Below are 15,492 nucleotides of genomic sequence, written 5' to 3'. Positions count from 1 at the left end.
TGTAGATGTAATAATTTAATTGAAAGGTATTTATATTTTGTTTTTAATATTTCAAGTGAGATATTTCTTCTGTCAGTGTAACCTATTCTTTGTACCTGAAAAAAAAAAAAAGTCCTTAACTTCATGAAAAGCATCCTGAGTGTTCTTCGATCACTCGTTCTTGTGATAGACTGTAAAACAGAGTGTTGTAATACTTAAGACGCATGAAATCTGGCAAGTTCAAGTTCAACCTGCTTCTCAACCCTTGGATGGATGTAGAATGTGGAAGAAGTGGCTCGCTTTCTTAATACCCGATCCACTCAGCCTCCTTATCATTAGTTTACTTAGCAACGGCCTTGAATTATACATCCGTCTGTCAAACTCAGTTGCGAAATCAACTTAGCCAAGGAGGTTTTAGGGGTCTGGCCCCTCTCTCGTTCTTGGTCATTTTTCTTTCGGATTATGTGACTACTTGATATGGTGACAAGTGACAACATAAACCTATTAAGGATGCAAATGATTACCCCTTTCCAAAATATGGGGATTGAGTGCTAGCTGTAAGGAATTGTTATTTCTTACATTTTGAAGGAATATCATACTTCAACATCAGGTCAAGGTATATAGACTGCTTCATTTTCCCTCAAGTTTAGGCTAAATATTATACAGGAAAATCACAGTCAAGCTCTTCCCAAAAAAATTAATCATAGATGAGAGTTAATGCAGAACGGATTATTGTTAAAATAGAAACTTGGTTTGATTTTTTTCAAATAAAACTTTTTATTGGTTTTTATCTGTGATAAATTTTTTTTGAAAGTGGATTGAATGTAATTCTCTCATATTATAATCTTAAAAATGTACTATGCCTCTCATGCTACATTATTGAGACACAAGCTTAAAAACTAGAACTTTGACAGACTGTTTGTGGATTGGAGCGTGTTTGAGAGAATATTGTCAATAATGAATTACTTTTTTTCCAAAAAACTAATTTAATAAAGTGTATAATGTACCCACTAATATATATATATATATACACACACACATATAAGATTCTTTCTAGATTTTTTTAATGTGGGACGTAACAATCCCAATGATCAATTCATGATGTTTTGAGTGGCAACTCGAAAGGGCCCACAAATTGGGTAAACTTAATCTATATCTCATATCATTTTATTATAAAATTATGATTTACAAAAAAAACTAGCTTATTGAAGTACAGAACATGTTCAATGTAGAAGGTAATAACATTCCCATAATCTCGTAAGACAGAGAAGACGCCCACGTAGCAGAAAATTACATACATACTCGACTCAGCATTGGCTAGACAGGGATGGAAAGTATCTTTCTGAAAAGCGCAATGCAGAATTTATTATTTAAGATTAATTAATAGAAAAGAACACGAAGTCTAGCACTATGATCCATAACTTAACACGTGTCAAAAGTTGATTCGCTGGCCGAATTCGCCGTTCCCTGTTCTCGAAACGGTGGAAAATATCTGCGCAGAAGCCAGAAGGAACCCAACCCCCAACGAAATCGTGGCTCGTCCCAGATAGATTACAGCCCCTTGGACTGTAAGGCCTTGCGACTTAAATTTCCCTGGCTAGTTTAAAATCTATAATGGCAATAGGGTTTCATCTGAATTAGAGCTCTTTCTGCATTCAAATAAGGAAGCGTAACGATGAGTGTTGCGGCAACTTTTCGCGGGAATCTCATCCTTCTATCCCGATGCAGCTTTTGCTGTGATATTCGATTTCAACCGTGCCTGCCTCCTTCCGATGGTTATCGGCATTTACGGTTTTCTCGGAGTGGCTTGAAGATAGTTCGGAATCGACGGTAAGGGTTTGTTTCCCTTGTGCTGGTTTTGATGGGAGTCGATTTCTATTTCGCGATGAACTGATTTAGCTTCAAATGATGATATGGTTATCGATTAAGATCAAATGGGAAGCGAGAAACTGCTTGTAGAGTTACTGAGCCACATTCCGAACCAGATGGTGACAACGAGGAGGTACTTCCAATCAATTACTGCCTCCATTTCAAGTTTCTTTTCGTTTTGATCATTTTTACGTCGTAAACATGTTCAAGGCAGAGCTCTGTTAGTGCTACTAACCCTTTCTCATTGGTTTAACATGCTCAGGATTCTTTGGATTGTGTTAAAATATGTTGATAAAAAATTTTAAAACTTGTTCTACTTGTTGGAAAGGTAATTGGCCTACGGAAGAGATTTGAGTAGAATTTGGAAGACGGAATTGTACTTATTTTTGTGGAAAGAAGTGCATATAAAGTTGAGAATTTTGATTACCATACTAAGGGTGGCCTGGTGCTAATATTGTCATTAGTGCTTGGCTTGTTAAAAGTTCTAAATGATGCCATCAAGCAGAAGTATGAGCGTCAATTCAATAAGTTGCTGCTGGTAATGGACGGGTCCTTAGACTGTCGATTGAAATGTTCATGTTTCAGCAAATTCATGATCATGGGATATTTTTTTATACTTTAGCTAATAGAGCGACGTAAAATGTTCATTTTTATAAAAGCCCTGAACCCTCTGTACTCAAGATGACTAGTTTTATGTGATAGGTGGGTCTTTTAATGGATTATATTCTTACTTGCCAAGGGACGTTTCTTGAATGTTCTTAGCAGAAAGAGGCACATGAAAATGGAGAAACACAATCTTCGGTAAATTCTCTTGAGCAAAATGTCTCTCAGTCTTTAGATGGGGAGCAAGTAAACAAATTTGACGATGAAAATCTAGGTCAAAATAATGAGCAGGTAATCCATGACTCCTATATTTAGATTGAGTTTTGACGCACACATTCTTGCTTGGAAATGGGTGCATTGCCCTATTTTACTTTCTTTTTATTTACGAATGTCCATTGACTCTCAGCATTCTTTTGCCCATGGACATAAAGCACTCTACAAGCTACTTGATTAAATTTACATGAATTCTTTTATGCATTAATGACATTCAAAGGTGCTAATGTTTGTTGCAGTTACAGTTAGCCAACTGTACTTCTTTCAAGTTTGCTGAAAGTCTGAAAATTATCTGATGAGCATTATCTAATGCTTGCCTCAATAATTAAACCTTCGGACTTATTCTCTATTAGGTCATATTAATTAATTGTCCACACAAGAATGGTTTTTTCCCGCCCAAAAACTTGTTTCTACCATGAGCTCTACTTTATTTTCCAATTTCTTTCTTAAAATGTAAAAAAGAGAAATTGTTTCATTTGGAATTAGGAGCAGTATATGTTACTTGTCTTATTTTGTATTATTTGGGTTTCTCATGTAAACAGAGTGTAGATAGTGTAGAAGTTGCAAGTGGTTCACCTCTTCCAGGTGTGAAGGTGATTATAACTAATCTTCAGCCTTTCCTGCATTAGAAGTGGCATACTCCTTTTTTAATTTTTCTGTATTTTTGGTTTTCATATCTTCAAGCAGCCACAGCAACTGGAGGAAGCAATACAAATTCCAAAGGAAACGATTGAAGTTCTTAAGAACCAAGTTTTTGGCTTTGATACTTTTTTCATAACAAGCCAGGACCCATATGAGGTGAGATCTCACTTGCTTAAGCACACAAGATGTAGTCACATCATTTCAAAAATGGTTCTGTATACTATTAAGAATTTATTTTCAGACTTCAAATTCTTTTCATGACATTGATGATAATAATTGGAGTAAATTTTTCAGAAATAATGTCCTTGCAGAAGTCATTTTACATGTTACATTGAATTAAACATGATACCAATACCAACTTACCAAGCTAGATATGCAAAAATTCTTGACATAAAAGCCATTGAAAAATCTATAAGGGAGCAAGCAGCTGAATTTCCAGCCCCTCCCCCACCCCCCCCAAAAAAAAAGGAAGAAAAACTTAAAATTTCCTTTTAAAATTTGTTTTCTTATAGTTGTAAAAAATTTAAAATTAGTTGTAGGCCCCCTCCTCCAAAAAAATCATCATTTAGCTTTAATTTTTGCCCCCTCCCCCATGTTAAGCTTTAGATTTGTCACTCATAAAAACATTGGGCTTTACCTACCTTGCCAGGGTGGAGTCTTATTCAAAGGAAATCTAAGAGGGCAAGCTTCAAAAAGTTATGAAAAGATATCAAGGAGAATGCAGGTATGCATATTTATTTATTTATTTATATTATTATTATTATTATTTGTGAATTGGAGACTAATTATGTCCTACATTCAGTTACTGAACGTGATTGCTGGATAAATTCTGTCACAGGATAAATTTGGAGATGAATACAAGCTTTTCCTTCTGATCAATCCTGAAGATGATAAACCAGTGGCTGTAGTAGTTCCACGATCAACCTTACAACCAGAGACAACTGGTATTGATGAGCCCCTGTGAAATCTAGGATACAAAATGTGTTAGTGGAGCTTATAATTTGTATTTATGGCTTTGGTTTTTCTCTACAGCTGTACCTGAGTGGTTTGCTGCTGGAGCTTTTGGACTCGTTACAGTGTTTACCTTACTGCTTCGCAATGTCCCTGCATTGCAATCTAATTTATTGTTAGTGATTTCCCTCTGTATTAGAACTTAACCTTTCTCTTTCTCTTCAAGAGTTACCTCAAAATTGATTTGTGATTTAAAGTTTGTTTTGTCCACTTGATTTCGTATCTACCATGGAATCCATATCCTTTGATCTTCTTTTATTAAGCATATAAAAGAGATATTCTGGCAGATCTGCAAAGAGCTTGGATTTTTTTTTTTAAAAAAAATTAGTCCTGCATCTTGTTGTCTTACCAACAGTTGTATTATTAATCATCCAGATCAACTTTTGACAATCTCAACTTATTAAAGGATGGCCTACCTGGAGCCGTTGTTACTGCACTTATTTTGGGGATACATGAACTCGGTCACTATTTGGTTGCCAAAGAGACTGGAGTCAAGCTTGGGGTGCCATACTTTGTTCCTAGCTGGCAGGTTGTGTGATAAAAGCTTTTATCTTTAGGTTCGAATGATGCTTTCTACGTTTATTTTCTTTTTCTCTTTTCTTTTTTTACAATTGACACATTTTTCCATGCATTGCACGAAGTATGAGATGAGTCATATTGTTCATGGCTAATGAATAGTTTGACTTCCCAATGATTATATTTTATATTGATGTTGAGGATGCATGGATAAAGCAATATTCAACACACGCACACGCGCACACATTATGTTTTTTGATTTATGTCATTGAAATCTGTCTATTTTTTTTGTGTTTTCTGTTAAACAATGTTCTGGCCATTAATCAGATAGCTTGATTCTTTTGCCATCTGGGAATTTTTGCTGTTGCATTGTTTTCCTTGAAAAGTTATCCCAGAATCTGATTTGCATGACGAAGATAAATCCTTTTAATACTCCAGGAGTAGTCTATATAACAGCATTTTACGTAGAGTATAATACAAGGCCTTCTATTCTTTCTTTTCTTAAATTTGTGCTCCATAAATTGCTATGGCATGATTTCAATATCCTGGCAGATGCTTGGTTGGCATTACAAACAATTTTTCCTGTTGTTTGACATGTGCTATTTAATAACTTACTACATGATGGTTTGGATATTCTGATGAGTGATGTGGTGGCAGATAGGCTCTTTTGGTGCTATTACGAGGATAAGAAACATTGTGTCCAATCGGGAAGATCTTCTCAAAGTTGCAGCTGCAGGACCAATAGCTGGGTTTACCTTGGGTCTTGTGCTTCTGTTGTTAGGCTTTATTTTACCCCCAAGTGATGGTATCGGTATTGTTGTTGATGCTTCTGTGTTTCACGAGTCATTTCTTGCTGGTGGCATCGGTAAGCTCCATGCTTTAGATGGGGAAAATCGCTTCATATATGCATTTGTTATCTGCTAAAAGAAGTCTTAATTACATCCCCAACTTCCTGTTTGCTAGTCATATTGATTTATTGCTTGGTTCGCTAAGGATTTAGAAAAAGAATATAAAGCGAGTCTCGTGAACTTCTTTTCTTTATTATTTTTAGCAAAGCTGCTTCTCGGCAACGTGCTCAAAGAAGGAACTCCAATTTCTGTCAATCCTCTTGTTATTTGGGCTTGGGCAGGCCTCCTTATTAATGCCATCAACAGCATCCCAGCTGGAGAACTTGATGGTGGAAGAATATCGTTTGCCCTATGGGGAAGAAAGGTACCCTATATAGTAAAGTAGTAATAATTGGAACCTTCAGTCACTTCGCAGGGAGCCTCAATATGCCTGCAAAGTGGAGCGAACATTTTTCAATATAAGATCTTACGCCGTTCACTTCATTTCTTATTGGGTAGAAGTACTGACAAGAGTCAATTGCACAGGCATCATCCCGCTTCACTGCAGCATCAATTGTGCTTCTTGGATTATCATCTCTGTTAAACGACGTGGCATTTTACTGGGTAGTTCTCATCTTCTTCTTACAAAGAGGTCCCATTGCTCCTCTCTCTGAGGAAATAACAGATCCTGGTGAGAAGTATGTTGCTCTTGGAGTATCAGTTTTGCTACTTGGCTTGTTAGTATGTTTGCCATACCCTTTCCCATTTACAGACGAAGTCCTTGTGAGTTTCTAGCAGCATTAACGTCCACTTGAACTATGGCCGAACCATAATTTTTTCGGAGTACGTGGTAGGATTTGCGCGTGAATTATGATATAGGCAAACGATTGGATTTTTTTTTGGATAAAATAGCAAATTTAACCACAAATTTTTTCAGGAACGTCTGATAGCTTAAACTATCAGATGGTATAAAATAAATTATAAATTTTTAAAAATGGAGCATCCAGTTGTTCGTAGTTAAATTCAGTTAACAGACGTTATGTGGAGCTCATAATAACATGGGGCACGACACGTGCACGACACATTAGTATGATAAAGGTGTAAATTTAGCTGCGAATTATTTTGCGAGGAGCACTGTGTAGCCTTTATTATAAAAAATAGACCATCCAACACTTTTTTCTCAATTTTGACCAAACATTGTTTATTTTCATACATATGAAGTTCACAAAGCATTAATCTTTTTAATTTTCTTGCATTTGTTCTCAATATAAACTTCAGAAGAAGAGATTCAATAAGTTTTTATTTGAAGACATTCACAAGGATGATGTCAAAAAGATAGAAGCTTGATTTTACTATACATGTGAAAAGATTGGTTCTAACTTAATTTAGTGATGAATTATTTTTTTTATTTTGTTAACGTTGCCTTCGTGAATATTTTTCAATAAAAACTCTTTGAATCTCTTCTTTTGGAATTGAGATTGAAAATGAAGTCAAAAAAGTTGAAAGATTAATGCTTTATGGGTCTCATAAGTATGAAAATAAATGATGTTTGGTCAAAATTGAGGGGAAGGTGTTGGATGATCTATTTTTTTTAAAGTAGAGGCTATCCAACACTCTTTCAAAAATAGTTCATGATTAAATTTGCACATTTATCATGCTGACGTGTTGTGCATATGTTGTGCCATGTGTCATTGTTGGCTCCACATAATGTTCGTTAGCTGAAATTAACAGCAGGCTACTGGATGCTTTATCTTTTAAAGTTTGTAATTTATTTTACACCATTTGATAGTTTAAGTTATCAGATACTCTTAAAAAAATAGTTTGGGGCCAAATTTGTACCTTTATCTTTGTTTTTTTTAGGAAAAATCAGAGTCAAGGGGCACTAGACACAATTAATTATTCTATTGGACTAATATTATTATGTAAGATCAAAGGATTTAAATGTAATTAAAATTTATTGTGAAAAAATAAAACAATCTCTCATATGTGTGTGTGCATGTATATGCCCTTAATAAGTGGCCATTCGATTGAAAAAAATAAGTCTCATTTTTATTTTTATAATAATTAATTTTTTTATTAACAACTAAAAAGTTAACATTGTGATGGAGAGGAATAAGTGTGATTCCCTTCGTTAAAAAATGCAAGGCATTTTTAATTTTTAAGGTGTAATTATTATTATTTTTTCAAAAAGTATCTTTATTAATAGTGACTTTATATTTATTATAGGATGTTTAATAAGGATAAATATGAAAAGATAGGGTTAGTTTGAAAGTAGTTAATCACTTTATTAGGGGTGAGATTTGATAAAAAAATATTTTATATTTTTAAATAGGGGGAATATGATTTAGTGAATCTCTATTCGAAAAAAAAATTATTTTTATTTTAACAATAATAAATTTTCTTATTAATAAATCCTTATTAATGCGTGCATGTATATTCTCTTAATAAATGCCACGTCCAAAAAAATGTTCTCATTTTTATTTTAATAATAATTAATTTTTTTATTAACAACTCTAAAAAATTAACGTTGGGTTGGAGAAGGATAAGTTATGGTTTAGTGAATCTCTATTTAAGAAAAAATAAGTTTTATTTTTATTTTAATAATAATACATTTTCTTATTAATAATTTTAAAAAATTTACTTCTTGGTGGTTGAGAGAAATAAGTGTTATAATTTAAGGAATAAATTTTATTTTAATAATAATCAATTTTTTCATCACAACAAATATATATAAAGGGATATTTGTTTTTTCATAATAAATTTTAATTACGTATAGGTTTTTTTATTTTGTGGAATAATATCAAAATTATTTAGTCCTGCAGAGCAGAGCAATTAATTATGTCCAGTGATCTTTAATTCTGATTTTTCCTTTTTATCCCCCTCATCTCTCTTGTCCTCATAATAAACTGGCAGTGTGTTTTTTTTTTTTTTTTGGGTCAAAATAAACTGATCGTTATGTTAGAAGTTTCTTTTTTAAAAAATTTTACGGGTCTCACTTAACTGTTTCCAGCACATGCATGTAAAGCTGGGAAGGCAATCCATGTTATCGGCCTATGATTGTATGATTGCAATCCGTTGAAAAGAGGCTTTTACAACTTTCAAAACAAAGCCACTCTCGTACTATTTATGCAAATTTTCAGGACTAACAGATTTTAAAGCTCTGGTCAGTTATTTATTACTAGTTACCCATTAATCAGATTACGTCAAATCAGCAGATTCTCCTGCAAAGGTACAAACTCAGAGTGCAAGGTCACTTGCCTGGCAGTTAAATTGGTTTGAACTTGTTATTGCTAGCTAATTGTCAATGACTTTCATAGCATAGTATTGGTTATCAGAATAGAATAGGTAAATAGCAGTACTTAATTCCAGTACAGGTAAAGGACAGCAGAATAAAGCCAATAATCATGAAAGCTGAAGGCATGTGAAAGATATGATCAAAAGGTGAACAAGTTGGTTTCTTAACATCAACGTGACAAACGTTTAATTGCATCAAGGGCTGTGGCAATTCTGTCAATCACGTTCACTTTAAAATGAAGTCCCCTGTTGCCTCGTTGTCTTGGACTGTATAAATTCAAACTGTGCTCATTGCAAGCAAATGTCTAAATCACTATTCACACCTGTTTTGAACGTGGAAAACAATTCATTCACCATCATCCATGTTAATAATTTAACAATGAGGTGGCTCGGGTGAGTGAAGTCCGGTGTTCTCTCGTTGTCTGACCCATATAAATGATGCTCATTGCAGGCAATTGTCTCCGTCACAATTTGCTCTTAAACTTGACAATACAAGAATTCACAGATTAATCAAATATCCGGTCCACTTGATCAACTTTCAAGCCATTATCATTTGTATATATTTCTAGTTTACTAATGGGCCCAATTTATACACATCTTTGGATAGGTTTTGGTTCCAATTCGATTGAATTATGGCATAAAATAGAGGGAAAACATGATTATATCGTAGAGAAAGGAGAGGCAAAGAGAGACCAAAAACACGTTGGAGAGAAGAATCCTCGCTTGTGATCAAAACCGGTCAGAAAGTGCTCAATGTATCCCATGATTGTGATGATGTCTCTGTTCCAAATCGTTTGGGGATAAGGGCAGTGCAATTCAAGACCGTTCACGAATGAGGGGAGCTGGAAGAAGGTTCAAGCCCTCTGTTCCAAACCGGCGCCAGACAAGGAGTGAAGGAACAATCTTTAGTCACGGACGAGAGCGAGTGTTCTTGTTTTGCCCGCGTGGTCGTTCCACAACGTGGCTCCACCGCAGGCAGAAGTCCATCTGATACATGTGCTAGCACGTGATAAAATTATTAAATGAAATATCTTAATTATCTTTTAAAAATACGCTTGGGCCAAGCAGGGTTCTAGGGCTTTAAGCTGCAAAAGCTGTACAACAATTAGGGAGCCTCATTTTGATGATCTAATTTCATATTTAAGAGCTTGGAGGTAGAGTACGGAATTATTTATTTATTTATTTATTTTGGTTTTGAGCTGGGAGTTTTTCCCTTTTCCCTATTCTTATTTTATTTTTTATTGGAATTTTTTTGAGTTTTTTCAAAACGTCCTTTCAAAGTAGGGAGTAGCTTGCCTGTGATGGTTTTGTTATTTTATTTGGTTTTATTTATTTTTTTGTTAAACATTAATTTTTGTCTATAATAATTTATGGTTTCTATTTATATTTATTTTTCTTGATTTATTTGTCTTTCTATAAAGATGAACATTATATAATTTGTCTGTAGGTTATTTGATAAACTGAAAATTGAAAATCTAACTTAAACTTAAAAAGATAGACAGATATAACTAAATTAGGAATTATTAGAAGTTACTAATTTGCTTTTGATGGGAATCAGGTCATTATGTCAAATTAATAAGTGGATATTTGACATGTTCTGGATTAATGAGAGTTGATTGAAAATCAAGAATTAATGGTGGATTAATTCTTGATTGGCTCCAAAACAGGAAGTCTTCCCCCACATTTATTGCAAAATATTCCATCATATTAATTCTCTCTAATATTAGGTGAATTATTATGATCGGAATTTACTGATTCATGAAATCCTCTCACATTATCAAGAGAGGTGGGTGGCTAAAGGGAAAACACAATTAGTAAATATCTCTTTCTTTGTATTGATTCTTTTTCTCCCTTTTTTTTAGTGCATCTGCTATGTATCTAAGAAAAAGCTCTAGTAGTCCAATCTAGTGTGGATAGTTGAATAGACTTTGCAATGCCTAATTGGACTCATTTCTTGAATTATTTTATTTATAATATTGCTTCGAGAATAATTTAAGATCTACAATGTAGCTTCAAGATCTAATGAGAGTATTTGAGTTAGGCAGAAACCAATTCAATGCTAATTAAACACATCTTAATGCACTAAAAGGTAATTATGACACCTCAAGAATAATTAACTAAAAGGAAAATAAATTAACTAAATTAGAGTAAGTTATTCTAATAAGTGAATTATAATTCATGTTGCTTGTTTGAATGATTTGGTTCATTGCTTTTTATTTACATTTTGAAATAATTATTAAACTCCTTTTCAAAACAATTTGCTTTTATAAAATACCAAAGTTATTTTTCTTATTCAACTCCTAAAATATTTCAAAAATTATTACTATATCAACCTGGTATATTTGTGGTTGAGGGACTTGAATTTTATATATTTTAAAAATTGATAACTGAATTAAAATCAAAAGACTAAAAAATTATTATCACTTCATTTTAATTTGCAACGCATCTCCTCATAAGACGAGCAGGTGTGAATAGTTGGTGTCTCGTCATGCGTGGCCAAAATCTAAAGAAATATCGTCAACACATAAAAAATAATACTCCCTTCATTTTAAATTATAAAATATTTTTAAATAAAATTTTATATATTAAAAAACTCATTAAATGCACTTTATCATTTTAGTTTTTAAAAATAAAAATATAAATTTTAAAAATATTCTTTATTTAATACTCCATTAATAAAAGAATATTAAAAAGAGAGAATATATAAAAAGGGTAATAATAAAAAAATTATTAATAAAATTTTAGTTTTATAAAACATATCAAGATGTTTTATATTTTGAAATGTTAAATCTTTTTTAAAAGTATTTTATAATTTGAGAGGAAGGGAGTAAGAAAGTTTTCACTTTAATAATTTGTTTAGCCATTTAAAATGATTATCACATGAGTTTGATGGTGCTGCTAAGGGGCGACTAGGGGACGTTGGTTGTGGAGAGATCATACGGGATTCTATTGGTGATTGGAAAAGGAATTTTGTTAATAGAGTGGGTAAGTGTGCAGCTTTAGAGGCGGAATTATACGGCTTATGATCTGGGTTCTTCTTATTACAAAGTTTGGGTTTAAGAAAGGTTATCATTGAATCTGATTCTACTGCACTTGTACATATGTTGAAGCAGATATTGTCATGTTCTTGTGTGAAGAATCGATTCCTTCGTCAAATCTAACTATGATTGATGTTAGTTGGAATATTCACGTGGCACATATTTATCGAGGAGGAAATTTTCGTGTGGATTGATTAGTTAATTGAAGCTTCTCACAGGAATGTAAACTATAAATTTTGAGTGAGCCTCTTAAAAGCTTACTTGATATACTGTATAGAAATAGAATAAATTTGATTTGCCCACGATTAGTTTCAGTTCAATTTCTATTGGACTTTGCCTGTATCCGAAAAAGAAATGATTATCACGTGAGTTTCTTTATTCCCACCGAATGACGTCAATTATTTTGGTGAGACACGCACACTTTGAAGCCATTGGTTATCTGTAATGCCAATCTTGAAGATTGGCCCCAAAAAAAATAAACGATGTCAAATTCGAAGAAATAACATGATAATTGAGATATTTCACTGTGGCTTGGCTTTCATCCACGTGTATAACAGGCTAATTTGGTAGCTGGCACAGAAAATTGAGTAAAAATTAGCGAGAATCTCAATGAAGACCCTCAAAACCAAGATATTAGCAAAGAACACCCAACAGAATTTGCTATTGTTCTGTAGACTTAAAGGCCTAGATTGCAATTAAATTTTCAGTGGAATGATTCAAATGTTCTTCAATCTTTTTTTTATATAAAAAAAGTGGTCACTGTCATCGGTCGTCAGAGTCACCATGCTGGTTGCCAAAGCTCTGGAGCTAGCAAGGAGGTTGCTACCGCTGCTGGTCACTGGAACTAACAATGACTAGAGGTCAAATCTAGTCAAATGTATTAAGGGATCAAGAGAAAATTTAAACCTTTGACTCTTTGATTGTTAAAAAAAAAAAAAAAAAGTACCACCACTAAACCACAAAATAACTTTAATTATATATTGCAATATATATATATATGCGCGCGCGCGTGTTTGTGTATTATTACTTGTTTTCAAGCAATTATGTGAGTTGTCATTAATTATAAATTTACTGTTGTTTATATTTAAATAATTATTTATAAATATTCTTAACATGACTTGTTCATACGTTAAAAAAAATTTGTCAACCTTTAAATCAAACTTTTTTAATTTTTTAATAACTTATTCTTTCAATATTGACAAGTCATTGAATTATGTTAAATATATATATGTTATCAATTTATATTTCAAGTATTTTTATGAGCTTTGCTACTAATTTAGCATCAATTTTTTTATGAAGTCCTTGGTTGTCATTTTCTCATTTTATTACTCTGCCACATCAGCATGCATATATGGAAGAATTTTTTTAATACTATTTATAAGTCATGTCATCAATTTTTTTAATCATAATTTTTCCTTTTCAATCTTAAATCATAGTGAGAGAAAATATGTTATTTAATAGGAGTAAAATTGAAAGTTTATTAAATTTTTAAATAAAGTTAATAAATTTTAAAGTCTTTCATTGATTATAGTGAAATATGTTGAGAGTCACTTATAAGTAAGATCAGAGAAATAAAATATTTTTAACTAATTTCACAAAAATTAAGAAAGTTTGTTAAAATCTTTTTATGCTTTATGCTATTAAATGGGTAAAAAATTATCACCATGTACCCTCCCATTAAAATTAATGCATCTTAATTGCCTTATAGGGGAGTACCTTAATTACCTTTATTTTCTTTCTTGTATCATCTCTCTTTATGATACATTAATAAAGACATTTGTGAAAAAAAAAGAATTTAATGTTATTTTTTTTCAAAGTATGCAGTATTTTGGACGAACAATAACTTAGAAAAAATGTCCAATATTTTAGATAAGAGAGAGAAAGTATGTTTGCCTAAGAAAACTGATTAAATCCATGTGCTTATATTTATTAGGGATTTAGATCTAATTCTCCAGTCAAAATTTAGCACATAAATTTTTTTCATAACATAAATTGTCATGGGTAAAATTTTAAATTTGTTTAGACCATTGTTAACAATGAAAACCACATATAACAAGATTTGATTGAAAAATTGGATCTAATTGATAAAGGCACGTCGGCCTGAGTTTTATCCAAACACACATATATAGATAGGGATTTGGAGGTTGGCAATTTATATATATATATATATATATATATTTATTTATTTATTTATTTGGAGAAATGAGAATTTGGAAACTGGAAACAAACAAAAAAAAAAAGACAATTAAAGCCCTTAAAATTTTAAAATATCAATTAATTAAGGACCTTAATCCTTTATTGACATTATGAAACAAATCAACTAATAAAAATGTCTCTATACATATCTAAGTTGGAAATTAGAAGCCTCCATTAGAATCGTTTTCAGGTATAATTTTTTACATCATCCTTTAATTTTAAAAGACTGAAAGTTAAGTTGGAAAAAATAATGCAGACATATTAGAAATACCCAAAAGAAAAATTGAATATGAGAAAATTGCTCTATAAATAATGTTTCCAACTAAACCTTTTACATGTTTCAAGTAACTTGGCTTTTAGGATTTTCAACTGAAGTTTCCGTCATTTCCAACTTAGCTTTTGATATTTTAATTTATAGCTTTCATATTTATATTCACTTTCTTAAAAAATATAAGATATTTTTAATTAAATATTATTGATAAAATAATTAATTATTTTTAAATTAATAACATCTTTTTATATTTATCCTTATTTAATAAGATATTTTACTTTAAAATAAGCCTAAAATAATATATTTATTATAAGTATTTTTGAAAAAAAAACACATGAATTATACCTTTAATGCTAAAAATGCTTTACAGTTTTTTAAGGAAAACAGTAAGGTTTTTTTTTTTTTTGTACCAGGCATACACATGAATTCATTCTATTTCTCTTCATTTAATGCTCTTCACAGCATGAACACCTCATGTTTGGTTGGGATGTCCATATATAGGTGAGCATAGAAAAACGAAAAATTGAAGTTGGAATGACATGCCGGTAAAGAATTGTAAAAAAATATTTTATACAAGATACCATGCTTTTTATCATTTTAATTAGTCACTTTATAATTTATAGGTTTATCGAAACATTAAATTTTCTCCAAATGCTCTCTCTATTTTAAAGTGTAAACTTTTTTACAAATATTTTGTTACATTTTATATGTTTTTTAAGAATTTCAAAGCAGTATTTAGTTATAGGTTTATTCGAAACATTAAATTTGTCTAGAGTGATTTTCCCTAATATATATGCGCGCTCGCATAAGATAGTTATAAATCTCCTATAAAAAGTTGAATAGTTATAATTTTTGAAGCTTTATATTGTTGGAAAAAAAACTTTAATTTGTTAAAGAAAATATTATTTTATTTGAAGACGAATATGAAGTATTATATTTTTTTTAATGATTTGTTAAATATGAATTAAATCGT

The 15,492-nt window shown here is 31.7% G+C and overlaps 1 protein-coding gene across 3 annotated transcripts; it reads left to right on the top strand.

Moving 5' to 3' along the window:
* Nucleotides 1-1,408: 1,408 nt before the first annotated feature.
* On the top strand, nucleotides 1,409-6,588 carry LOC129303322 (probable zinc metalloprotease EGY2, chloroplastic). 3 transcript variants are annotated; one of them, XM_054942565.1, is made up of 13 exons: nucleotides 1,409-1,547; nucleotides 1,644-1,809; nucleotides 1,909-1,981; nucleotides 2,611-2,742; nucleotides 3,267-3,317; nucleotides 3,412-3,522; nucleotides 4,016-4,090; nucleotides 4,205-4,310; nucleotides 4,399-4,492; nucleotides 4,753-4,906; nucleotides 5,551-5,758; nucleotides 5,945-6,105; nucleotides 6,267-6,588. In XM_054942565.1, the coding sequence occupies exons 2-13, from the start codon at nucleotides 1,655-1,657 to the stop codon at nucleotides 6,513-6,515; spliced, it is 1,569 nt and encodes a 522-aa protein (XP_054798540.1). In that variant the 5' UTR covers nucleotides 1,409-1,547; nucleotides 1,644-1,654; the 3' UTR covers nucleotides 6,516-6,588. The 3 variants fall into 3 exon arrangements, with proteins under 3 accessions (XP_054798540.1, XP_054798539.1, XP_054798541.1); XM_054942564.1 differs by having other exon boundaries at nucleotides 1,487-1,809; XM_054942566.1 differs by having other exon boundaries at nucleotides 1,488-1,809; nucleotides 2,614-2,742.
* The last annotated feature ends 8,904 nt before the right edge of the window (nucleotides 6,589-15,492 follow it).

Source organism: Prosopis cineraria, unplaced genomic scaffold (assembly GCF_029017545.1).
Source record: "Prosopis cineraria cultivar Desert tree isolate PC_DT_omini unplaced genomic scaffold, ASM2901754v1 PC2, whole genome shotgun sequence".
NCBI classification, from domain to species: domain Eukaryota; kingdom Viridiplantae; phylum Streptophyta; class Magnoliopsida; order Fabales; family Fabaceae; genus Prosopis; species Prosopis cineraria.
This window is presented reverse-complemented; position numbering and strand designations above follow the sequence as displayed.

Bases quoted from the DNA above. Each gene is read 5' to 3' on its own strand.
- LOC129303322 (XM_054942565.1), top strand. From the start codon at position 1,655: ATGAGTGTTGCGGCAACTTTTCGCGGGAATCTCATCCTTCTATCCCGA. The intron at 1,982-2,610 runs GTACTTCCAATC...GAATGTTCTTAG, and splicing joins CAGATGGTGACAACGAGGAG to CAGAAAGAGGCACATGAAAA. The intron at 4,907-5,550 runs GTTGTGTGATAA...ATGTGGTGGCAG, and splicing joins ACTTTGTTCCTAGCTGGCAG to ATAGGCTCTTTTGGTGCTAT.